Source organism: Zalophus californianus, chromosome 2 (assembly GCF_009762305.2).
Source record: "Zalophus californianus isolate mZalCal1 chromosome 2, mZalCal1.pri.v2, whole genome shotgun sequence".
Taxonomy (NCBI): Eukaryota; Metazoa; Chordata; class Mammalia; order Carnivora; family Otariidae; genus Zalophus; species Zalophus californianus.
The window spans coordinates 70,196,034-70,222,362 of NC_045596.1; the positions used below are offsets into that span (position 1 = coordinate 70,196,034).

The 26,329-nt window shown below is 36.3% G+C and overlaps 2 protein-coding genes across 18 annotated transcripts in view; one reads left to right on the plus strand and one right to left on the minus strand.

Moving 5' to 3' along the window:
* The window catches only part of PTPN13 (protein tyrosine phosphatase non-receptor type 13), a 204,841-nt gene that overhangs the window by 108,990 nt on the left and 69,522 nt on the right, over positions 1–26,329 (plus strand). For 15 of the 17 annotated variants that reach the window (XM_027600513.2, XM_027600528.2, XM_027600529.2 and 12 more), the window contains 9 exons: positions 5,191–5,286; positions 5,695–5,788; positions 13,753–13,975; positions 18,005–18,079; positions 18,208–18,382; positions 20,330–20,483; positions 20,743–20,881; positions 21,810–21,962; positions 24,163–24,345. In XM_027600513.2, the coding sequence (XP_027456314.2) occupies positions 5,191–5,286; positions 5,695–5,788; positions 13,753–13,975; positions 18,005–18,079; positions 18,208–18,382; positions 20,330–20,483; positions 20,743–20,881; positions 21,810–21,962; positions 24,163–24,345 (1,292 nt within the window). The remainder of the gene's footprint in view (positions 1–5,190; positions 5,287–5,694; positions 5,789–13,752; positions 13,976–18,004; positions 18,080–18,207; positions 18,383–20,329; positions 20,484–20,742; positions 20,882–21,809; positions 21,963–24,162; positions 24,346–26,329) is intronic. The other 2 variants (XM_027600515.2, XM_027600526.2) reach the window with 1 other exon arrangement.
* LOC113925868 (40S ribosomal protein S24-like) lies at positions 7,418–8,016 on the minus strand. Its single transcript, XM_035726424.1, has one exon. It carries the CDS (start codon positions 7,808–7,810, stop codon positions 7,418–7,420), a length of 393 nt encoding a protein of 130 aa, XP_035582317.1. The 5' UTR covers positions 7,811–8,016.

Below are 26,329 nucleotides of genomic sequence, written 5' to 3' on the forward strand. Positions count from 1 at the left end.
TGTAGCTATTAATATTAAATATTTGGTAAGTGCTATTTCAGATACGTGATACGATATTCTCTGATGAATTCTGCATCATGAGAAATCCTACCTCCTTCTCCTGTGTTTTGTCCAACTCCAAGAGAAGTCATAACCTGACAACCAACAACAAATATTGTCAATTTCCTTTAAAGCTCTGGACTGTTGGGGAAACTTTAGAAGGGGTAGAGAAGTCCTAACAACACGGGATCCGGGAGGATTCTAGAAGAGTGTCATAGCCAGCGCAGATGCAAGACACAACCTAGGTTGGTGGCTGTTCCATTACACAAGACTGTTACAGATTGAGGGAACTAGAGACTTCATTCTTTTTGCTGTTCCTACTCTGCACAAATTTTACATCTGTAAAGTAATTTACAGTTCACAGAGCATTTCTCCATATATATTTCCTTAGTTATGTATCTTTATACTTGTGTGAGTTCTGTTCCTCCTGATTAAAAATTTTATTGATCATGTCTAGCTCTCAAGGGATTTTAGAATATGTTCTATTCATGTAGAATGTAGCATGGTATAACATAGAATACAGTAGACTCTACTGAACATATAAAAGGAGTAATCTTTAATCCCTAAAAATTAATCCCCTGATAAGAAAGCACAGAGAAAAACACTTATTGAAAACATAATGTTATTATTTTTGTTTCTTTGGCAGATTTGAAAATTGAAATATTTTACTAGAGCCATAACCTTAAAAATGCAGAGTTTAAATTTTTTTTTAATTATTTAGTTCCTAATGCTGCAATTGTCTGAGTCTCACTTTCTGCCTGTCACTTGTCTGAGCTTGAATATGTATCACTTGTAAATGATGTTTTTAGTTTTTAGATTACAGTTTGTGCTTGCTTAGTTTCATTTTAATGGGAAGGTTGTAGATTTGAACGTTTCATCTGAAATAGCTTTACATAAGCTCAGAATATCATGTAAATCTTCATAATATCCAAAATATTAAAAGTATAGTGTTCATGATCACATACTACAGATTTATATGTTTAAAGTGTTAAGTGTGAACAAAAAATTTTAAAGTGTTAAGTGTGTTAAGTAGTGGTAGAAATTGTGACTGTCAAGAATTTATCTCTAAATGCTCTAGCTTGCTTCTTATTGTTACTATAAAAGTGGAGTTGATAGGATATTAGGGTTGGAGTGGTTTTTATTTAAAGGATCAGATTAAGGTTAAAGAATAACAAAACATCTCAGATTTTTATATCTTGTACTCTGACCAAAAATAGTATACTCTTAATTGTGGTAAAATAATTAGAAATGAAAAGATGTCTCCAATTGTCAGAGTATGTATGATTACAGAATCTCTATAACTAGACTCCAAATGTTAATTCTTTAAGCCATCCTTCTGTAGATCCTATTCTCATTCTCTCACTGCTATTCTACAAAATGTTTTTTGGAGAGAATATATTCCTATGTGTTTTCTGTGTTTATATACATATATTCACATATACCCAATTTGGTGCTGCTTTTTCTGGTGACATGTATCAAGGCTTATTTTACTCATTTATTCTTTTGCATTCATTATTTCTACACTAAGATTCTTTCCTACAACTTCATTTTCCACATCTAAAAACTAAGTACTTGTAGGAAATCAAAGAGAAGGAAATTGTCTAGTGAAATGAGGAATAATCATGGCCCCTAAATGGACCCTAGTACACTCATTTGTGCAAGGTAGGTTTCATTTAAATATTTACTGAGAAATTTGCAACTCAACAAATTAGATATTGAATCTAATTTTATCCCACAAAAGCCAAATACAGTTCTGCAGTTATAATGGTGAAAGCTTAAAATTTTGCTCTTATAGTTTTAACATTGCAATGAAAGTGGCCGTATGTGCATTTTATAAAGTGCATATCTGAATATTCTTAATAGGTCCATTTCACATGATTCAAGAATTTTGGTTTTTATAAAACTTTGTAGTATACTATAAATACTTAGGAGCATTTCTCTGTTTAAAAAATAGTCTGACACTTTTTTTATTTTTAAAGATTTTATTTATTTATTTGACAGAGAGATACATAGCGAGAGAGGGAACACAAGCAGGGGGAGACAGAGAGGGAGAAGCAGGATTCCCGCGGAGCAGGGAGCTCGATGCAGGGCTCGATCCCAGGATTCTGGGATCATGACCTGAACCGAAAAAAAAGTTGTCTATAATGTTAGGACTCCTCATGTATAATTAGGGACTACCCTTCTTCTGGCAGACCAGAAGAGTGGACAAAATCCGCTCTGGCACTAGTTAGTGTCTACTGGATGCCTTTAAGTAGGTCATCTCAGAAAGCCAAGCAATGTTCCCATCAGATCACTTGGATCTCTAAGCATGCAAAATACGGCTCTCCATATACACTAATGCAAGATACATTCTTGGTGAAGGACATGTTTGTAATAATTTTATGTTTGTAATGAATTTTATAATAATTCCTGAAATGGTTAAATGTATTATTTAATTCTTGTAAGCATGACTGAGTAGTAAATAACGCCTGGGAACTTCAATCTGGCCATGCCACTACATGAAAGGAACATGGCTAACAGCATTTTAAAAGATACATTTCAGAATACAAGAAGCTTACAAAAGAGATTCCTACAGTTTAGTTAACATAGACTCCCTACTCCTACCCTGGTCTTCAAAGTCTTCCTATCCCCTAGTAGTGCTGCAAAGCTAGTCATCCAGTCCATGTTTTTGGAGTGCCAGCGCCCCGTGACTATAAAGCAATAAGGCATCATAAGTCAGTGCCCTCCCTCCCCGAAGGTGTGGTACTGAGAATATTTATAGACCAACAGTTCATTAAGGAAAAATGATTTATTGTTATGGTTTTAAGAGAGGATAATCAATATTACATTAATTTGTCTCACAGAAGGAACCCAAGAGTTGAAAAAGGAAAGGGAACATGGACTCATGAAATAATACAGGAACAGTTATGAAGCACAACCAAAGGATGGAAATTCAACTTGAAATTTATTTACTGTCTTACAGCCACTGGCAGAAATAGTTATGAAACAGTAAATTCATGGGACGCATGGGTCATTCAGTTGGTTAAGCATCTGCCTTTGGCTCAAGAGTCTTGGGATCGAGTTCTGTATTGGGCTCCTTGCTCAGAGAGGAACCTGTTTCTCCCTCTGCCAGCCACTCCCCCATGCTTGTGCATTCTCTCTCTCTCTCTCTCTCTCTCTCTCTCTCACACACAAATAAATAAATAATCTTAAAAAAATAAACAGTAAATTCATTCAATGTGGGATGTGAAATTGTTATTGCATGGCATAACATCCAAGTGACTGAGTTCTCTGTCTACTAAATAGTCTTATTTCAACTTTGTACTTTTCTTTGTAAGGTAAAAACCATATTGCCTCTGTACATTTGAGTCCTCTCCTTGGCCTTGTTGGTTTTATTTCGTGTCCTGTACATTGCAATGCCAGGTTTGTAATTTGTTCAAGTTAACTTCGGGGAAATCCCTCAAAAATTTAACATGGTGGTTCCATAACAATACAACAAAAAGTTCTTCAGTGCCCTTGGAAAATAGCAGTTCTTCTTAAGTAACCATTTAACTGTTCATTAAATTTAAATAGAACTAGACAAAACCATTGTTTGATGTCTTCTAAAATCTTTTCAAATCACATTTATTATAAACCAGAAGAATTTTTTTTTAATTATCTTATTTACCATGAGACTTCCTTGTGGTAGAATGGAATCATTTTTTTAAAGTACTAGTAAATATTTGGATTTTCAATCCCAAAACTCTTTCCATTAATTATGGTATTATTTCATACTCATGTTCAATGTGTACAAAGGTGAACAAAGTAGAGGTCTTCTGTATCATGCCTACTTCTCCAGGTAAACATTACCACAAGAACAATGCACAACTTCCTCTCCATCAAGTGGCCATTTTTCCTTCTTTGTCTCAGCATGACCTTCCCATTCTTCCAGCCCATCATGTTCATCCTGGTTCTACAAGCCTGGTTCCTGTGTTGCCATTTGACTATCTCATTCATTTATTCATCCCTTTTTCTTTTAACAATCTCTACTGAACACCTTGCAGCGCAAGGAATAATTCATTTTGTAAAGTTCCTGTTCTCCAGTTTGCAAACTAGTAAAAAAAGAATCCCTCATATATATCCATTGTGTGCCATCATACATCCCATGTCTCCCCCAGCTAAGTTCTAGTGTTTCCCATGGTTTGGTTTCTATAGTGCCAAGAAAAAGCCACCAAACCATTCTGACTGGTTCCAATAAAATTCATACATTCTAGCCTAATCTAAGCTCTCATGGATATATAAAAGCTTTCATGTGGTTTTTACTGACTCTTAACACATTCTTCGTAGCAGAATTTCTTTACTCTTCTCAAGCTTCCCGGCCACTGGCTCCCAGGAAGTGATGCACTTTTTATTACCAGGAGTAAGGCAACTTCTGATATGAGTATCTTGGGATTCCTTCTGTATTTTCACTCATTCCCTTGTCCATCATTTCTTAAGAAGAAAAAGTTCTTCCTCCTTGCTGAAGTTACTATGCATGTATGTTGGGTTTCCCCCCCCCATCTCCTGTTTCCTTCAGCACATTTTTTCATCAGTTTTCCCCACCATCATTTGCAACATCAGTCTCTTGTCATTCTGCAGGCTTATTACCCACTACCATCATGCTCAGACATTCCACCCTGCCACAAGGATTCAGATAACTCGTTCAATCTTTTTTTTTTTTTTACATTAAAAAGTTTGTTGTTTTGTATGTTTTGGGGAGTGGGTGGAGAGAGGTCTGTAGTTTTCATCAAATTCTAAAAAATGAATCTGTGACTCCACAATATTAAGAGCCACTGCTGTAAATGTAGTCGGAGACCAGGTTATTAAAGGCTTTGAGTACCAAGCTAAGGAGGTTTTAAATTGTATCCTGAAGACTTTATGCTCAGATTTTCATTTCTGGAATGTTCCTAACATGTCACACAGCTGGCAAGTAGTGAGCTGAGATTCAAGCCCAGATAATCTGGTGTCAGAGTCCAGGTTCTTAACCAGTATGTCAAACTGCCTCAAAATTGGAATCACATTGTTTGAATATCGTCCAGCAATTGGTAAATTTAAAGCAATATATAAAATGTTCTAGTCTCATAAATGTAATATTTGATTTGTGTGGAACAGTTAATGCATTTGCTTTCTAATGTTTTTGTTTAATCCTTTTAGAACCAATTCGAAGATATAAAACTTACCACAGTGATATCTTTAGTACCTCCAGTGAAAGTCCATCTATCATTTCCTCTGAATCAGATTTCCGACAAGGTGAGAGACATCTGGATAACCAAAATGTTTTTAAGAAACCATGAATGTCCTTCTTTTTCAGTAATGTTAAGATATAAGGTGTCAAAAGAATAATTCTATATAAAATTTAAAAATTCTAAAAAGCTGCTGGTTACTCATTTTAAGAGTATTATAGGAGCTTAATAACAGTTTCATCAAAGAATAATGTCATTTTCATAATAGGAATTAATTCATTGTCTTTAAAAATAATGTGACTTATCCCTGAAGAGTTTAATGACATTATGTCATTAATTTGATGGTATAAATGTTATTTGTAAAAATTACCTTAGTGTATCTGCTAAATGTTTGAGTTTTAAATAAGGCTACTTCATATTTTTATCACCTGTGCTATTATTTTTTTTTTCATTCCTTTTTTCATTCTTTAATTAGTACGAAAAAGTGAAGCTTCCAAGAGGTTTGAATCTAACAATGGTCTCGCAGGGGTAGGTGAAAACCCAAGTCAAGGCCAGTCACAGAGACCAAGGTATGTGATATGAAAAAATAGTAATAATGCCAGTGACAGGTGTTTTGTTTTTCTTTATTAGAATCAAGGAGAAGTTTTCAAAATTATCCTCTTTTCTCTATTTTCTCCATTTTCCTTTTTTCTTTACCTCTTTAAGTTCTTGGAAATTCATTTAATTATGTGAAAGACATTGTAGTAGTTTGAGTTTGAGTTATTGGAATCTTTTAAAATTAGAACTGGCGGGGCACCTGGGTGGCTCAGTCGTTGAGCGTCTGCCTTTGGCTCCGGTCATGATCTTAGAATCCTGGGTTCGAGCCCCACATCGGGCTCCCTGCTCAGTAGGAAGCCTGCTTCTCCTTCTCCCACTCCCCCTGCTTGTGTTCCCTCTCTCGCTATGTCTGTCTCGCTGTGTCAAATAAATAAAATCTTTTAAAAATAAATAAATAAAATTAAGATTGGCTCTGATTATTTATAGTTTGTGCTTGAAATTAAAATTGTCAATATGTATATAAAATAATGTATTAACAGGAAGTTCTGAGGGGATGGCATCAAGGATCTGCGAGAAGATAATAAGCCTTGATTTCTAAGAGAATAATTTCTCTTGAAACATTGAACAGGCTCAACAAGCAGGTTTTCAGGGAGTATTTTTTGTTGAATGAATAATGAGTAGGTTACTACTAAGTAACCTATTATGTAAAAAGTTAATTATTCACTACATATTTACTGGCTTAAAAGAGGTTATCTTGTATTTTTTTTTAAAGTCCAATTTGGGCTATTTCAAGTTCATTTTTATACTGAAAGATTCAGCTTGGGTGTTAGGTATTATTCTTGTGCTGTGCTTAGGATGGTAGTATTATAGCTATATATTGATTTACTTTGTTTAAACTGAAAATTGTCAAGTCAATACTGAATATTTTGATGTGTATCCTTTTCATGTATGCACAAGTCCCTTACATGAATAAAAGCATATTGTTAATGTTAGACATTTATTTGAAATTTGTAATGTGTTATTACAGAACTAGAAGTTGCTTCAGAATTTACTCCCAAACTATGGAAATCCTTTTAAATTTGATATCTTAATTTGTTTAATTCAAGTGTCACCATATACAAAAGAATCATTTGGAGATTAACAAAAACTTGTCCCTTAGCTAATTAATTCTGGCAGACACTGTTTCACACCTGTAAACTATTAATAGACCAGGTAACCATAGCCATGTGATTAAAACAGACAATTTATCTAGGGTTTAGACTCCCAAGTAATTAAATACATTGCACTAAAGTTATTTTTTTTAATATTGCAGTTTTTATTAAATTTATGTCTTTTTCTCTCCTCTTGTGCCTTTTAAAATAGTCCATGATATTTTATTTCCTCCGAGGAAAGCTCTAATAAGTATTCATTTACCTAAAGCAGTATTTTATTTGCATAGTAGGATTTTATATTACTAGGACCCCATTGTGGTGATAACCCTGATTTGGTAATTTTGAACAAAGAGGTAAGAGACAAAGATAGGTGTATGTTTGATGTTATACAGTTTTCTTTTTTTTTTATTAACATTCTTAGTTTATTGATCCTCTCATGAAAAATCTGCACAACCACCACAGATAAAGCCACTGCAGCATCTTTACTCCTTCTGTTGTCCAATCTCCAGCTCACTTTTTGCCAGCACCAACATTGCCTTTTGCAGTCCCCCTGACTTTCTTCATTCTGTTCTTGCGTTCCTTTCGCTGTTTTCTTGATGTCCTTTTCTTCTCATACAGGCCATGTCTTCCAAGTCTGTGTTTGGGTTCATTTTTCTTTGCATAATCCAAGGAATCATAAATCATGCCAAAGCCGGTTGTCTTGCCACCACCAAAACGGGTTCTGAATCCAAACACAAATATGACATCTGGTGTGGTCTTGTACATTTTGGCTAGTTTTTCCTGAATTTCTGTCTTAGGTACCGTTGCCTTTCCAGGGTGAAGAACATCAATGACCATCTGTTTCCGCTGAAGTAGTCGGTTAGTCATGAACTTCTTGGTCCGGATAGTTACTGTGTCGTTCATGATGGCGGCGAGCGTTAAACAGTTTTCTTAAAGACACAAAAGCATTTTGTGATGAACAGCAGTAGGAAGCAAATATTGAAATGCAGTCAGCACTGTGGTGAATTGAGGGAGTCACTCCTCACTATATATTTAATTTGGAGAAAATTTATATAAATAGTATGATGCTCTTTAGCTTGATGAAAACATGAGTAAAGACAACTGGAGAATTATTGGGCTTATGTATTAAAAATTGATTTGTTAGTTGTTTAAAAACATATTCCTCCAAATAAAATTAAATCATTTTGTGAGTTTTATTTCAATTTTCTTAATAAGTTACCTCAAAAGATTATGAGAGAATATTTGTTTCAGCTGTTTCCAAGTTTTATTTTTAGGAGACATTAACTTTATTTTTTTAAAGATTTTATTTATTTATTTGACAGAGGGAGACACAGCGAGAGAGGGAACACAAGCAGGGGGAATGGGAGAGGGAGAAGCAGGCTTCCCGCGGAGCAGGGGGCCAGATGCAGGGCTTGATCCCAGGACCCTGGGATCACGACCTGAGCCGAAGGCAGATACTTAACGACTGAGCCATCCAGGTGCCCCTAGGAGACATTAACTTTAAAGTCACTTTAGTTCATTAAATCATGTTCTAATGATAAACTATCTTTTATTTCACACTTTAAGAGGGAAAAAAAAACTCAATGTGGCATTCATAGCATCTCCATTAGATAAAGACATACACAAAAAAATATTTCAAGGAAAAGTAGGTTGTTAAATCTGTGTATATGTTATATTTAATATAAGATGCTAAATTCTACTTCTTTTAGACAAGTCCCATCCCCCTTTTCTGCCCACCGACAAACACATTAAGTAAAATACTTTAAATTCCTTATTCAAGTGCAGAATTTTCTGAATGTGAACAAAGATTTCTAATAACATCCTTAGCATGCTGGCACACAATTAGGAGGTCGTGTTTTGTTCTTTAGGTCATATATTTGTGAGATCTATAAATAGTGCTGTATTTAGACATGTTGCATGCTTCTTTATAAAAATTTCCATTCCCTTTAGCTAGAATGAAATGGAAAAACAGATCCAGGCAGTGCTGTTGATTTGTATCATAGGGGGTAGGGGGAAATTAACAGGAAATTATGAGTCAGATACAGCAGAATGAGTAACTTTTTGATTCTGAGTTATCAAAAGTGTCTTTCAGTGACCAAAAAGGATATTCAAAGCTGTTTTCCAAAGAACATCTCTAAGTTTTTTCTGTGTTAACTTTTGAAGTACAGTTTATACATAGTACAATTCCCACTGTTTTTGTGCCTATCTGCTTGAGGAGGTAGCCTATTTTTCCGACTTAACTTTGAACAAGAAGGCTAATATATTTAATGAAACCAACAGGTGCAAGTTAAAATGTATAGATTCAGATTCTTATTATTATCCTTGACCCCCCCATTAAGTGAAAGAGCCATAAAATTCCATTCTGTCATTTGCTCAAGAAATGATTGCTGTGCACCTACCATGTACTGGGAACTTTTAGGTACTGGAGATAGAGTCATGAAAAAAAAAAACAAGAAAACAGGTCCCTCAAAGTAATTTCTAGGGCTGAGAGATAGCCAGTAAACCATTAAAAAACAAGTAAGTAAATGCACCATCAGATAATGATGGTGCTTTAAAGAAAAGCAGGCTAAGGGGATAGAGAGTACACATAGAGGCAAACAGTGATCAACAAAATGAAAAGTCAACCTACTGATGGGGAGAAGATATTTATAAGTGATATTTCTGATAAGGGATCATACCCAAGATGTATAAATTATATACAACTCAACACCAAAAAAAGTCAAATGATCCAATTTAAAAATGGGCAGAGGATCAGAATAGACATTTTTCCAAAGAACACATACAGATGGCCAGTAAGGCACATGAAAAGATGCTCAACATCATTAATCATCAGGGAAATGCAAATCAAAACCACAATGCAGTATCACCTTACGCCTACCAGAATGCCTAAAATTAAGAAGACAAGAAACAAGTGTTGGCAAGGATGTGGAGAAAAAGGAATCCCCATGCACAGTTGGTGGGAATGTAAAGTGGTGCAACCACTGTGGAAAACAGTATGGAGGTTCCTCAAAAAATTAAAAATAGAAATACCATATGATCCAATAATTCCACTAGTGGATATTTACCCAAAGGAAATGAAAACACCAATTTAAAAATATATTTGCACCTCTATGTTTACTACAACACTATTTACAATAGCCAAGATGTGGAAGCAACCCAAATGCCCATCAGTAGATGAATGGATAAAGAAGACACACACACACACACACACACACACAAAAAAAAAACCTGGAATATTAGCCATAAAAAAGAATGAGATCTTGCCATTTGCGACAACATGGATGGACCCAGAGGGTATTATGCTAAGTGGAAAAAAGTCAAGGACAAATGCCATATGATTTCATTTATATGTGGAATCTAAAAAACAAAACAAATGAACAAACAAAACAGAAACCGACTTATTAATACAGAGAACAAACTTGATTGTGAAAGTGGGGAGGGAGTGAAATAACTGAAGGGGATTAAGAGGTACAGTCTTCCAGTTATAAAATAAGTAAGTCACAGAAATAGAAAATACAACATTGGGAAGATAGTAATACTGTAATAACTGTGTATGGTGACTACACTTAACATTAGCATTGAGTAATACAGAATTGTCATATTACCATGTTGTTCACCTGAAACTAATATACCATTGTATATCAACTACACTTCAATAATAAAAATTTTAATTGGAAAAGACAGTAAAAAAAAAAAAAAAGCAGACTTAAGGGATAGAGAGTGCAGGGTTGTGATGTCCAAGTTCTTTTATACATAGGTAGGGTGATTAGAGGAGGCCTCTCCTGAGGATTGTATTTGGACAGAAAACTATTTTAAGTGTTGGGGTGAACTGTGCATATAGCAGGAGACGGGGTGCCTTCCAGACAAAAGGAATGACAAGAGCAAAGTCCTTGAGTTATGGGAGATGTGTTGCATGTCAGAGGAATACAGGAAGGACAGTGTGGGTGCAGCAGGATGAGAGAGAGGCAGAGTGGGTAGTAACCAGAATCCAAACCATGTCATACCTCAGAAGCTTAAGTGAACAATTTGGATATATGATGGGAAGCCATTGAGTGGCTTGAAAACATAGATCTAATTTACATTTAATGGGATTACTCTGCTCTGTTCTTTGAAGAACAGTTAACAAGAGTAAAAGCCCAGTTGGAAGTAATAAGATCTAGCCCCACATCCATTTGGATGGATTTAGCCCTGATTAGATTGCTAGTGATAGAGAAGAGTCAGATGTAGATATTTTCAAGGTTGTGCTTTCAGGATTTGCTGCCCAATCAGATAGGGGATTTTTTTAGGATTGAGGAATCAAGAATGACTCCCAGTTGCGTTCTAAGCAACTGGTGAATGATTGAGGAAAGGTTGGACAAGGGGAAAAATATCAAGAATCTGATTTGAGGGCGCCTGGGTGGCTCAGTTGGTTAAGCAACTGCCTTCAGCTCAGGTCATGATCCTGGAGTCCCGGGATCGAGTCCCACATCAGGCTCCCTGCTCTGCGGGGAGTCTGCTGCTCCCTCTGACCCTCTTCCCTCTCGTGCTCTCTATCTCTCATTCTCTCTCTCTCAAATAAAATAAAAAAAAAAAAATCTGATTTGAGACATAATAGCCTAAAGATGCATATTAACATCCAAGTAGAACACTCACCTAGGCGAATAAAATTAGAATTCAGAGGAGAGACTGAATTATAGGCATATATAAAGTAATTAAGGCCATGTAACTAGATAAGATCATGTAGGTATGGAGTATGTATGGAGACTAGGAAAATCTGGAGATCTGAGCACTATTGTAGTCTAAAACTAGGAGATTAGGAATGAAGGAGGTGCCAACAAAAGAGACCAAGAAGGAAAAGCCAGTAAAGTAGAAGGAAAATAAAAAGAGCATGGTTTTCCAGAAGGGAAATGTTTTAAGACTATGGAAGGACTACACCTGGGTAGGTCAGTCATTTAAGCGTCTGGCTCTTGATTTCAGCTCAAGTCATGATCCTCAGGGTCATGAGATGGAGCCCCATTTCAGGCGCCATGCTGCATGTGGAGCCTGCTTAGGATTCTCTCTCTCCCTCTGTCCCTCCCCACCTCTGAAACAAAACAAAAAGAGTAGGAAGGACTGAGCAACTGTGTCTTTTGGTGCTTAGAGGTCAAGTAAAATGAAAATTGAGAATTATCCTTTGGCTTTGATAACGAGTTCACTCATTTCTGTGAACAGCTTTGGTGGAATAGTAGGGACTAAAACTACTGGTCTGCGTCCAAGAGAGTGGGAGATGAAGTAGAGGTAAAAAAACTTAAATGGCAGTTTGAAGAGATTTACCCTAAAAAACAGAAGGAAAGAATGGGATGAGTCCAAAAGGGGATGTATAACCAAAGGAGGATTTTTTTTGTTCTGAGTAAGAAATAGTATATCATGTTTGTAGACTAGTGAGAATAACATAGTGTATGATATTAGGGATGCACGTGAGGGGATAACTGCAGGGGCAAAGTCTCTGACTAGTAGGAGAGGGGATGGAATTCCATGCCCAGGAGAGGTATCAAGCCTCTGTAAGGATGCAGGAGAGCCATCGTGGTTACCGAAAAGAAGACAAAAACATATGGATGGAGATCTGGAAAGTTTGGTGGTAGAAGGATGAGGAAGTTATTTCCTGATTGCTTCTTAGTTCACCAAGAAAACTGAGGAAAGATCGTCAGTAGAGAGAACAAGGGAGAGAGTATTTGAGCTTTGAAAAGAAAAGGGAAGGAAGAAGGTATAAAATAGTTCTCTAAGAAAATGAGTTGCCAGATAGTGCTGAGAGCCCAGTGAGATCAGTCAGCATGGTTCTGCGGTTTCATGAGAGTTGAGATTGTCTGCAAAGGAGTGATTTTAATGATGGGCCTTGGAATTCAAGCAGTGTAAGGGCAAGAGAAGGGTAATAGAGAAAGTGCTGGAGTCAATGAATTATTTCAAGAAGGATATTAGAGGTAGTGAGCTAAAAAAAAGATTAGATAGAGAAGCCATTGGAGGGTAGAAATAGGACATTTTCGAGGTAGTACAATTATTCGGCAGCATAACCATGGGAGTAGATGGCTGGCTGTCCGGGGGCGGGGGGTGGGGGCAGAGTGTTGGAGGACTCCTCAGTCTGTATAACACCATCTTGAATGATGACAGGATTACTGACAGAGGAAAGGACTGAGTCAGGTACTTAAATCTTTAATGAATAAGGGAGACTTGACCAGTAGGATAATTAAATGTCTAGAGCAAAAGCAGAGCAGTGGATTAAGTGATTTCATAGCATGTACTTCAGGGAAGTTGGGAGCTATTATAGGTCAGCAATGGTCTGGAAGCTGAAATAAGAATTAAGAGAAATCTAGGGGCACCTGAGTGGCAAAGTCAGTTGAGCATCCAACTCTTGGTTTTGGCTAGGGTTGTGGTCTCAGGATCGTGAGATCTAGCCCCACATCAGGCTGCATGCTCAGCATGGAGTCTGCTTCAGATTGTCTCTCCCTCTCTCTGCCCTCCTGCTTGTGCTTGCTCTTTCTCTCTCTCTCAAATAAATAAATCTTAAAAAAAGAAGGGGAATCTCTATCCTATTTCCAGGCCCAGTGGTACAGGACTATAAGAATAAACAGCCCCATCTGAAGAGAACTGCAGTGGAAGCAGTTTTCAGAGGATGCTAGAATGTTTAGAGAAGAGGTGGAGCATGTAGATCTATCCAGTGGAAATTGGACAGCCTACTATTATCAGTAGTTTAAAAGTAGGATTGAAATGTTACTGCAACGGTTCTTCTCAGAAGACAAAATAAAAATTGTTTAAATTCTTGATCCCTTACTTAACCTGTTTTTCTTTCTTGATTAGGTTAAAATAATTGTTTTCGTCTCATTTCTACACAGTAGACAATATGAAACACCCCTTGAAGGCAATGTAATTAATCAAGAGATTATGCTAAAACGGCAAGAAGAAGAAATGATGCAGCTGCAAGCCAGAATGGCCCTTAGACAGTCTCGGCTGAGCCTGTATCCAGGAGACACAATCAAAGCCTCTATGCTTGACATCAGCAGGGATCCCTTAAGAGAAATGGCCCTTGAAACAGCCATGACCCAAAGAAAATTGAGGGTAAGTTAATTCTCAGATTACTGCATTTAAACTAGGTCTCACAGGGAAATTTTTTTTTTTTAAGTTTTTACTTAAATTCCAGTTAGTTGAGCACCTGGGTGGCTCAGTCAGTTAAGCATCTGCCTTCAGCTCAGGTCACGATCTTGGGGTCCTGGGATCAAGTTCCACATAGGGCTCCCTCCTCAGCTGGGAGTCTGCTGCTTCCTCTCCCTCTGCCCCTCCCCACTGCTCATGCTCTCGCTCTCAAATAAATCTCTCAAATAAATAAATAAAATCTTTAAAAAAAAATTCCAGTTAGTTAACTTACACATAGGAACATGTTATGCAAAACACTTTTAAATTCGTAGGTGTCCTGAAATTCCCTATAGATGAAATCGAAATCCCATATTAATTCCACTGGTGTTAAATGTCGGTTGATATTATGTTGGTTGATATTAAAGTAAATATTTAGCTGTTTCATTATTTCATTTTTAAAATAACATTAGATGGATTTAGAATAAGATATTCTAAATATACTGTATATTTTTAAAGTATATTTATGATCCTTAAAGTCAACTGGATTTATTCAGTATTGTAGGGGATTATCTCTTAATATTAAGGAATTTATTATCTCTGAAACCAAGAAAATCAGGAATAGAGTTCAGGATTGATTCAGAAACTCAAGAATTATCAAGTACATTCCATCTTTCTGCTCTGCCTTTCTCAGAATGTTGATAGTGATTTACTTTGTAATCAAAAGATGATCACATAAGCTTCAAGCATTGTACCTTTGTATTACAATATTGAAAGACAAAAGAAACAAATCTGCATTCTGTATGGGGAGGGGATTTTTTTTAATGTGTTTAGTTAGTTTACTTTTCTTTCAACATATGCCCTATATAAATATATATATATATATATATGTATATATATATATATATATATATGTATATATATATATATATACATATATATATATTAGGATTTTATTCATTTGACAGAGAGAGACACAGTGAGAGAGGGAACACAAGCAGGGGGAGTGGGAGAGGGAGAAGCAGGCTTCCCGCAGAGCAGGGAGCCCGATGCGGGGCTCAATCCCAGGACCCTGGGACCATGACCTGACCCGAAGGCAGACGCTTAACGACTGAGCCACCCAGGCACCCTGTCCTATAAATTTTTATAAACATAAGCTCAAAATTAACAGTCTTCTCATGTAAAATATCTTGAACATTTTACACCTTGTATATTATTATTGTTAAGGGCTGTAAAGTACTGCATTATGTGAATTTATCATGTACCATGATTTCTTCAATCAGTTTCCAATTATTGGACATTGAAAATACTTTTTTTCTTTTAAAGTTTTATTTATTTGAGAGAGAGCAGGAGTGGGGGATAGGAGGAGAGAGGGAGAGGAAGAAGCAGACTCCCTGCTGAGCAGGGAGCCTGATGCGGGACTCCAATACGGGCTCAATCCCAGGACCCTGAGATTAGGACCTGAGCCGAAGGCAGATGCGTAACCACCTGAACCACCCAGGCGCCGCTGGACATTGAAAATATTTCTAATTTGTTGTTGCTGTTGCAAGCAATGCTCTGATGAACATCCCTTTAGCTAAGTCTTTGCGGGTAGCTTCCTCCAAGTAGAATAGCCAAGTCAAAGGCAAGCGCATTTTAAGACATTTGTTACATATTGTCAAATTGCCCTTCACAATGTTTGTACAAATGTATGCTTCCTGTGTTCATGCCTGATTCACCATATTCTTACCTCCTCTGGTTATTGTCATTCTTTTTTTTATCATCACCAATTTGATAGGTGAGGCAGTATCTTGTTTGTATTGTTCCTATACAAATAATTCTTCAAACATGAAATACATAGTAGTAAAAGTGATAAAATCTAGGATGAATTTTTTCTTTTTAGTTCTGTACTTGTGTATTATCCACATTCTGTTTTGGGTTTTTGTTTTGTTTTTTGCTTGTTTCAAAGAATTGTCTCAAAAGCATATTTGTATTACCTAGGGTTGATAGAATTCAAATTTCCCTCATAGTTTTCTAAGGAGAAGAAACAGTACTGGGTGGTGAAAATTGTTTGAACCACAAATTCAAAGACTTGGTTTCTATTGTTAATAATGCTGTTATATGATTTTAGGCAAATTTTTAAACCACTTTGTTCTTTATTGTGCTAATTTTTTAAATGTGGAATTGGGTTGTAATTTATAAGATATTGTCAACTTTTAAAATTGTTAGATTCCAATAAAATATGATTAAGCTGAAAGGAAGAAACTCAATAGGCCCTCATCGATTTATCATTATCACCAATATCTTTGTCAAAATTAAGAACTAGGCAAGATATCATACAAAATAATGTGGGCTTCCAGTAATTAAACGCACGTATAAACTATAACGAGCACATATATATATATATATATATACACATTTTTCCTAAATCATAATTTTAGAGAGCTAATGTAGAACATAGCTTATTAGAGATTCATAAATGGTATCCTCTATCTTCACAGTATGCCACTGTTATGCGCCATCTCACTAAAAACCTGTGTTTCCTTTTAGGCAGTCAGTTTCTGGCTATTTCAAAAACAAACATCTCTTCATCAAAGACATACTATATCAGTGACTACAGAATGTGAACTGGTGGTCATTAAAGGACCACGTGTTTTTTCTGAAAAGAGCAGGAAGGGTATGTTTTTAGTGCTGAGGAACAGTGCTAGTATTTGAAGGAACAATTACACCATTTAATTAATGTTCTTTCCCAAAACATAAATATTTGATTTTTTCTGGGTTACTTTTGGTACAGAGGCATTTTAACTTGTTTATACACTGTAGCTTTAGTTGATCTGTATTAGATTCTGTATTCCCCAAGGCAGACCATTTTCTTTTTTTCTGCTCTATTTCTTTTCTCATTTAAAATGTGTCCTACTGGCTGGTTGAGTATTAACAAACCCGTAAAGTTAATGTTTTACTTAAATGGTATCTGTCACATGTTCCACACTTGGTTAATTGGATAGAATTCCCACATCAAGCAACCAAAGAAGAAACCAACAAAAATAAAACTCCAGTAAACTTCCTGAGTGCAAACTCATGCATGCACATTACTGCACATGCGCTCATGCGTGCACACATGCACACACACACACACCACCTGCCTTTGGCCTCAAGATTAGCCCTTTCATTTTACTTTTTGCCCATTTGCACATTATCTTTCAGTCTGTTCTGAATCCTGCTCCCCCCTGGAATCTAACTTTTTTTAAGTTATTTCCTCAACCAGTTACCACTTTTGACAGAAACTTCTGCATATACAAGAGGTACAGGCAAAAAGTAGATTAAGAAGCAGTAAATGAAGTGTGTGGACTCCACTTTCCCCAGCTCCTGAGTCTCCCCTGTCTCCTGAGATAATGTTTTCTCACTGGGGGTAGCAATAGGGAACAAAGGCTGATATCTGTAATATCCCTGTCAACTATTTAGAAAAAAAACAAGACAGTGAGTGTCACAGAGTTCCAAGCACATGATTATGAATGGATATGTGTATTTTGTAATTACAAAGTAGATGTCCTTTAACTATGATTTATAGGATACGTGAAATACCACTCTCTAAAACAAAATGAGATTGTGTTCAATCACTTCACACCTTAGCAGTACTAAACCAAATCCTTATCATGAGCTTGATAACTCTATATTACTTCAGTAATTAAGGCTACTATTTTTTTTTTGACAGTCTGAGTTTATCTGAAGGCCAAAAAATGCAAAATTTGTAAAACAGTATGAAGCAAGGCTTTACATTTGACATCACTGGTAAAAAGTGAAACTGAGGAAGAACTTCTATTTACATTAGGTGTAAGGCATATTCCATTCCTGTCCTTCGTAAAAGCCACCATACTTCTTTATTAAATGTTGCTACATTTGTTTCAGATCACCTAGTTCTATCGTGGTGGCTTTACATGTAATTTATTATTATTATTATTATTATTATTATATTTGCCTTCTAAGGAAAGACCTAGATTAAAAGGTAAAAACTGTTGATTCTACTTATGTAATTCGCAGAATTTCTTTGGCCCTGAGTTTGTGAAGATGACGATTGAGCCATTCATATCTTTGGATTTGCCACGGTCTATCCTTGTAAGTAATAAAACCAACTTGTGTCACTCTTAGAAAATAATTTCAGTAATGACTTTTTAAAAAAAAGTTAAAATTCTTATAATGTTTACTTTAATGGATGTCATTCATTTTCTTTTTTTCAATTGTAGGCCAAGAAAGGAAAGAATGAAGATAACCGAAGAAAAGTAAACATAATGCTTCTGAGTGGGCAGAGACTGGAACTGACTTGTGATACCAAAACTATATGTAAAGATGTGTTTGATATGATTGTGGCCCACATCGGCTTAGTGGAACATCATTTGTTTGCTTTAGCTACCCTCAAAGGTACCAAGATATTTTAAGTTCAGGGTGTAGTATGGAAACTTGGCAACAAGCTTTCATACCTGTTATTGCCCAGCTTGTTTTGGGAAATGTTAACTACATGAACATGTCAACATTGAGAAGGTAGGAGTTGTGAACTCCCTTCTCCTAACTAGGTTCATTGTGTTTTTGTTTTTGTTTTTTAAGATTTTATGTATTTATTTGTCAGAGAGAGACACAGCGAGAGAAGGAACACAAGCAGGGGGAGTGGGAGAGGGAGAAGCGGGCTTCCCGCTGAGCAGGGAGCCCGATGCTGGGCTCGATCCCAGGACCCTGAGATCATGACCTGAGCCGAAGGCAGGTGCTTAATGACTGAGCCGCCCAGGTGCCCCTAGGTTCATTGTTTTAATAGCTGTGTCTTTTAGCATCTTCTATACCTGACCTTTAAGCTCAGTATACTAAAGTGGATTTTAGTTATTATGTTTTGGGGACCATTGTATATGTCAGTTGCCTATATATGTACTCTAGAAATTAGTATTCTGCTAATCTGAATTTAAATATATAGCAGGATCCTATCTGAATCTCTACATCAGTTTCTTTAGCCTACTATCCTAAAAACATAGTGTCTTTTAAATGTTTTCACTTCGTGACTGCAAATACATCATTTTACATATTTTTTAAACTTTACATGCACTGAACTTTGTGGCATTCCCAGTGGCCTCAGAGCAGAGCTTCAGTAGAAATCACTCCTATTTATCAGTTAGAATTTCCATAGCTTCTTAATGCTTTGGAGTTGGGCTTCAATAAATCATTGTATTTATAAATTATTCTTCAATATTTCAAATTCCTATTTACCTCAAAATTTAACTTACCTTAGGCAACAGAGTACCATAAATTGCAGTTGAGGATCAAATTATCTTAAAACCCTACAAGATTAGGATAATGTCCTTTTTCACAAAAGAAATGTTTCCTTCAATTTAGTTTATTGAATTCTTGTTTCTTAAAAACTAATAGTTCACTTTGTAGAGTCATCCAGTAAACATTCAGTTAGTGCCTACTAATGTTCTGTCACTTTACTACTTACAAGTTTAGACTAATCAGGTAATACCATTCACATGAATAATTAATCAGAATTTCTGTTTATAGTACACCTAATTTCTTGAACCTTCTGGATAAGTCAGATTTTATTGAAAACCTTTTATTTGGAAAGAGTCAATAATATTTAGATGGAATTACAAAATGAAAAAAATCAAATGAGTATTTTTTCTCCTAGGTTTCAGTTGGAAGCTCAATAATAATAAATAATAAATAATATTTATTGAATGCTTACCATATGCCACATGCTTTACCAAGTGTTTTATATGGCTTAGGTCATTTGATCCCTACAATAATACAATAAGGCAGGAATTAGCACTATCCTGATTTTACAGACAAGAAAATTGATGTCTAGAAAGGTTAAATAATTTAGTCAGTGTCGCACAGATAGTAAGTGATGTGGTGGGTTTGAATCTAGTTCTGTCTGCCTTTAGAACCCTATCTTAAAAGACTCAGACATATCCTATTGCCCCCAATCTGTAGGCAGTTGCCCTCAGCATTCCCTGCCATACTTCTTTTTTTTTTTTTTAAAGATTTTATTTATTTATTTGAGAGAGAGAATGAGAGATAGAAAGCACGAGAAGGAAGAGGGTCAGAGGGAGAAGCAGACTCCCTGCTGAGCAGGGAGCCCGATGCGGGACTCGATCCCGGGACTCCAGGATCGTGACCTGAGCCGAAGGCAGTCGCTTAACCAACTGAGCCACCCAGGCGCTCTCCCTGCCATACTTCTTAACAATCTTGTTTTATTCTTGTGTGAAACTATTTTGTGCAAGTCTGATTCCCCCCGCCCCGCAAAAAAAAAAAAAAAAAACTACTTGGGAATCAGAAGAAAACATTGAAGTATTTTTATCTGAGTGTTTTCTCATTCTGTTTTAGATAATGAATATTTCTTTGTTGATCCTGATTTAAAATTAACCAAAGTGGCCCCAGAGGGATGGAAAGAAGAACCAAAGAAAAAGAGCAAAGCCGCTGTTAATTTTACTTTGTTTTTCCGAATTAAATTTTTCATGGATGATGTTAGTCTAATACAGTGAGTACACAAGTTTCTATTTTTATCTTTTCGGCTTCTGGTCTTTGGACCCTTTAGTTTACTGATACTGAATTATTTGATTCAGTAAATGTCTTCTCTATCATAAAAGAAATATTTCCTTCCACATAGTTTATTAAATTCTTGTGCCTTAAACGATTAATAATAAACCATCTTGGGAACTCAACTTATATGCCAATAATAAAAATCTCTCCAGATTCAAGGTAAAGCTTAGATGTTTAGTGTGCATTTATTTTTCCAGACATACCCTGACCTGTCATCAGTATTATCTTCAACTGCGAAAGGATATCTTGGAGGAGAGGATGCATTGTGATGATGAGACTTCTTTATTGCTGGCATCCTTGGCTCTCCAGGCTGAATACGGAGATTATCAACCAGAGGTAGGATTTATTTTTTTTTTTCTCCAGGGCCACTTTCATTATGATATTTTTATCCTCAGCATAATTAAAAACTGAACCTGGATGATGTGTTTGCTATTTAGATCTGGAGTTGTTGTTTTTAAGATGTATTTGAGAGAGAGAATGTGCAGGAGGGGCAGAGGGAGAGCAAGAGAGAATCTCAAGCAGACTCCACGCTGAGCATGGAGCCTGACATGGGGTTCCAGTCCCACAGCCCTGAGATCATGACCTGAGCTGAAACCACGAGTCAGATGCTCAACCATTTGCACCACGCAGGCACCCCAATATCTGGAGAGTTTTGAGGCTAGTTTGGTACCTTAGAGTGACCAGATTCCCCACGTACATTGGTATGTTAAGTCATACAGTGTAGCCTTTTCTCTCTCTTTTTCTTTTTTCTGTGTAAAATTTCCTGTTTCACAGTTTCAGGATATCTAGCATTTACCCTTCTTTCTCCCAATTTCTAATTAATAGATACTAGGCACAAGGGTTACCAACCAAATCTGGGTCAAAGGGATCTTCTGCCTTCCACATGGATCCATGCAGTAATGGGCTGAGAACCTAGCAGAGTTCACTGTACAGAAAACAGATGTTTGAGGCCAGTTGTTCCTGAAAAAAGTGGATCTAAGAGGAAGCAAGGGGCAAGAGTCAGTGCCACTTGAGTAGCATCCTTCACAACATTAACCCTAACTGTAGTGACACTTGGCCCTTGTTGTCTTGTCTGTTTAAGCTTGCTAATCAGTTCAGGCATTTTACCTCACCGAGTGAAAGAGAAAGAATGATGCATTTCCTTTAAAACTCATTCCTCAGGGAGCAGTCTAAATAAAAGTGTCTTACCTCTTGGTTGAGGCAAGAACTTTAAGATAGAAGGAAGAGGGCAAACAGAATTGCTTATAAAAACATTCTCTTCTAGGTTCATGGTGTGTCTTATTTTAGACTGGAGCATTATTTGCCTCCCAGAGTGATGGAGAAACTTGATTTATCCTATGTTAAAGAAGAGTTACCAAAATTGCATAATACCTATGTGGGAGCTTCTGAAAAAGAGACAGAGTTAGAATTTTTAAAGGTAAGCATGCAAGATTACAAATGATAAAGTTTATATCTTTTTCAAAGTAAGCAAGAAATGTTGGAGGACATACGTATCTAAAAGCTCAAGTGCCAATAACTGATACTATGCATTATCTCATCTCATTTATTCCTGACTAAAATCATGGTATTTTAATTATCCTGTGAAAGAGAGGACTAAAGCTCAAAGAGGAAATGTAATATTCCCAAAGTCAATGGCTGGTAGGTGGGGCAAAACTAATTCGAACCCTATATCTGCATGGCTATAAATTCTCTGCCTTTATTCTGCTCTATACTCAAGATACAATATAAATGTATCAAGATACATTGTAAAGAAGCAACAACTGAATTTTTTGATAGAATTATTTTGCTTTGTTTTTTAAAAGGCTTAAAATTCAATTATATCCTTTAAAAACGGTATTTCATGAATGCTGACTAATTCACATAATGGAAGGGGGTCAGAAAAAAATGGCTTTATGGTTCCAGTTCTGCCATCAGCTTTCTTTGAGACCTCAGATAAATAGTCCATTTATGATCGGGAAAGATAGTATTGTGTTAACTTCCAATAAGAATAGAAAGTATAATATTCTGTTGAGAAGAGAAACTTTCAGAACATTCTCCTGGTTCAACCCCCTAGTATGTAACACTATGCCTTCCATTTGCTCCATATTGAAGAGAGCCAAGGTTCCCAGCCCTACAAGTATCTGTGAAGACAAAGACTTGCTAACCCACATTTCCAAAATCAAAAAAGTTTCCTCACGTCCCTTTGCAGTTAATCCCCCACCACTGCCACCCCAGCCCTTGGCAACTACTGACCTCCTTTCTATCACCATAGTTTTTTCTTGTCTAGAATTTCATAAAAAGAATTATGCATTATGTAGTTGTAGAAAAGTTACATACATAATTGTAGCACAATTATGTAGAATTATGCATTATGTAGAAAAGTTGCTCTTTTCACTTAGAAATAATACTTTTGAGATTCATCCGTGGTATCAGTTTTTTTGGTGGTGGTGGTTTTTTTGTTGTTGGGGGATTTTTTTGGTTGTCATTGCTGGTTTGTTTTTGGTTTTTGTGGGTTTTTTTGTCATTCTTTTGCTGGGTAGTTTCCCTCTGCACAGATAAACAGCCTGTTTATTTCTTCATTAGTTGATGGATATAAAGCTTTTATAAACTTTCAAATACACATTTTGATGTGAGCGTATGGTTTTTATTTCTTTTGAGTAATTACCTAACAGTAGGGTTGCTGGGATCTATGGGAAGTGTATGTTTATAAGAAAATGCCAAATTGTTCTAAAGTAGTTGTCCAATTTTACAGTACTACCAATAATGTGTGAGATTTCTAGTTGTTCCACATCCTCAAAATACTTGGTCTGCTCAGTCTTTTTCATTTTAACTACTGAAATAGGTAAGTAGTGGTATATCATTGTGGTGAGGTTAATTTGTATTTCCCTAATTACTATTTATGGTGAGCATCTTTTCATGTGTTTATCTGCCATTCGTGTATCTTCTTTGTTCAAGTGTCTAATAAAATCTTTTGCCCATCTTTGTATCTGGTTATATGTCTCCTTATTGCTGAGAAATACATGCTTTTTATATATGCTGGATACAGTTCCTTTATCAGATATATATTTACCTCCCAGTCTGTAGCCTGCCTTTATATTTTCTTTTCCTTTCCTTTTTTTTTTTTTTTGGAGAGAGGGAGATGGGGGGGAAGAGAGAGAATCTTAAGCAGACTCCCCAATGAGTGCAGAGCCAATACAGGGCTCTATCGTGCAACCCTGAGATCATGACCTGAGCTGAAATCAAGAGTCAGACACTTAACTTACTGAGCCACCCAGGCACCCCATTGCATTTATATTTTCTTATCACTGACTTTTGAAGAGCAGAAGTTTCAGTTTACCAATTTTTTATTCTATAGTTCATGTTTTTTATGTCCCACAAAGAAATCTTTGTCAAACCCATACCCATAAAGATTTTCTAAGCTTTATGATTTTAATTCCTATATTTAGATCAATGACCCATTTGGGGTTAATTTTCATATAGTGGGTGTAATTGAGGGTCAAGATTTCTTGCCTGTGAATATCCATTTGTTTCAGCACCATTTGTTGAAAAGACTATCCTTTCCATATCAAACTACAGTGGTACACCTTCTATATCTTTGTCACCCTTTACCAAGGTGCATTGCTATTGATGTTTAACAGGTCTGCCAAAGACTGACAGAATATGGAGTTCATTTTCATCGAGTGCACCCTGAGAAAAAGTCACAAACTGGAATATTGCTTGGAGTCTGTTCTAAAGGTGTCCTTGTGTTTGAGGTTCACAATGGAGTTCGCACACTGGTCCTTCGCTTTCCATGGAGGGAAACCAAGAAGATTTCTTTTTCCGTATGTCCATTTAAACTCCTTTTCATAATATTTTAAGATATGTGTTGTCAATTTCAAATGTTACATACTAATTGATTATCCTTAAGTAAACTTTAGACCCTTCTATTTGGTAGGGCTAATACATTTTAATACTTTTTTTTTCATTTTAATACTATTTAACTCTTCTTAGTTGTAGGAAGTATTACTGAGATCTTTATTTGGTTTTAGTTTTCTCAGGAAGTGATTTTTAAAAGAATAATATACATTCCCAGCTGGTTACACACTCAATTGACTTAGTTAAATTACAACCAAGTTGACTTTCTATTAATTCAGAACTTAATTCTGGGATACTTACTTCTCACATGGAGAAACCCCTCTAATATATTTTGAAAAATAATTATTTTAATCCTCATAAATTTTGTCTAGCTCAATAATGGGCTCCTCACAGCAACTATGTTTGAATTTTAGCGGTCCAGAGATTTATTGGATTTTATGAACTAAAAACTTTTTTTTTATTTAAAGATTTTAATTTATTTATTTGACAGACCGTGAGGGAGGGAACACAAGCAGGGGGAGTAGGAGAGGGAGAAGCAGGCTTCCCGCTGAGCAGGGAGCCCGATGCGGGGCTCGATCCTAGGACCCTAGATCATGACCTGAGCTAAAGACAAGACGCTTAACGACTGAGCCACCCAGGCGCCCCTAAAAATGTTTTTAATGTCCCAGAACTTTCTGCAGTTTTAAGTTTTAGTGTATATTCCATATGGAGGTAAAGTTTTAGAATATCAAGTTTATGAAAGTTAGTGAGCCATAAAAGCATATTTTGATTTTGGAAGTGGTTGGAGTGTCTGAACATTGAAATGCAATTGAGAAGCCCCAGAGGTGAATAAAAAAATATGTTAAGATATTTATTTGTTTTCCTAATGGTATTCAGAGACTACTGACATCTCTAATTCATATTTGGGCTGAAATATGGTCTCACTGGAATACTGTTTATAAGGATATCAATCTCAAGGTCCCAACTTACCCTGGTTAATTTTCAACCTAGAGACCTTTGAAATCAGTTCTAGACTTGGTTAGTTGGTTGGTTTCCTGTGAAACCCAGAGGTACCACTAAGATTGCCAGATGATAATGTGTTCTCTCAGGAAAGCCCAGACAGCCTCATCTTCCCAAGATTGTCAAGACGAGGAAATCGCCCTAGTATAGTTTACCTTCCCCAGTGGAAATGCTAGCAGAGCAAATATCGGTAGGAAACCTTAGATTAATTAAATACAAATCTAATTTAGGCCAATTTAGAAAAGGCAACAAATCAAATTGTCTAGCATTCAGCTTTCTGTTGTTAGCCAAGCCATCACACCAGCCCTGCCATATATAGAACTAGCTTTGATTAGCTCATTTTTAAAGATCTCTAGTAATAGAGAATAGACCACAGTCCCATGCAGACTGTTCTTGTGTTTAACAAAACTTGTTTATCCCGGAGTCCCTTCCCCAACACAGAGCTCCTTTTTTAACCCTCCTTCCCGCCCCTCCCAACTAGCCTCTGGGGAGATTGAAATGTCACCCTCCTTCGCCTTTCTCATCTTTCACAATTGAATTCCCTTGGACACATTTCTTGTCCATTTTATCAGTAAATACTTAGAATCAATTATTCTCATAATTTGTTTCAAACCTGTACAGCTTTACAACTTTGGAGAAAAATATCCTGGGGAATTATTTGACAGTGGTTATGTTTGTTTGGAAAAAAAATTCCCCAACTATTTGAATTGTCACTAGGTATACTACTGATAGTCAAGAGACTAGTTTGGTGCTACTGATTCTTTTAACTCCTCTTTTATACTTGCTGATTTCCTTTTTTAAGAAAGAGAGAACAGGGTCCCAGAGATTTCACTGATAACATATCCAGCTAGAATTTAATAACCTTATTTTGTTTTTATTGCACTGATTGCATATACTTTTTTAAATATTTATTTATTTGAGATAGCATGAGCAAGGGCCAGGGGCAGAGGG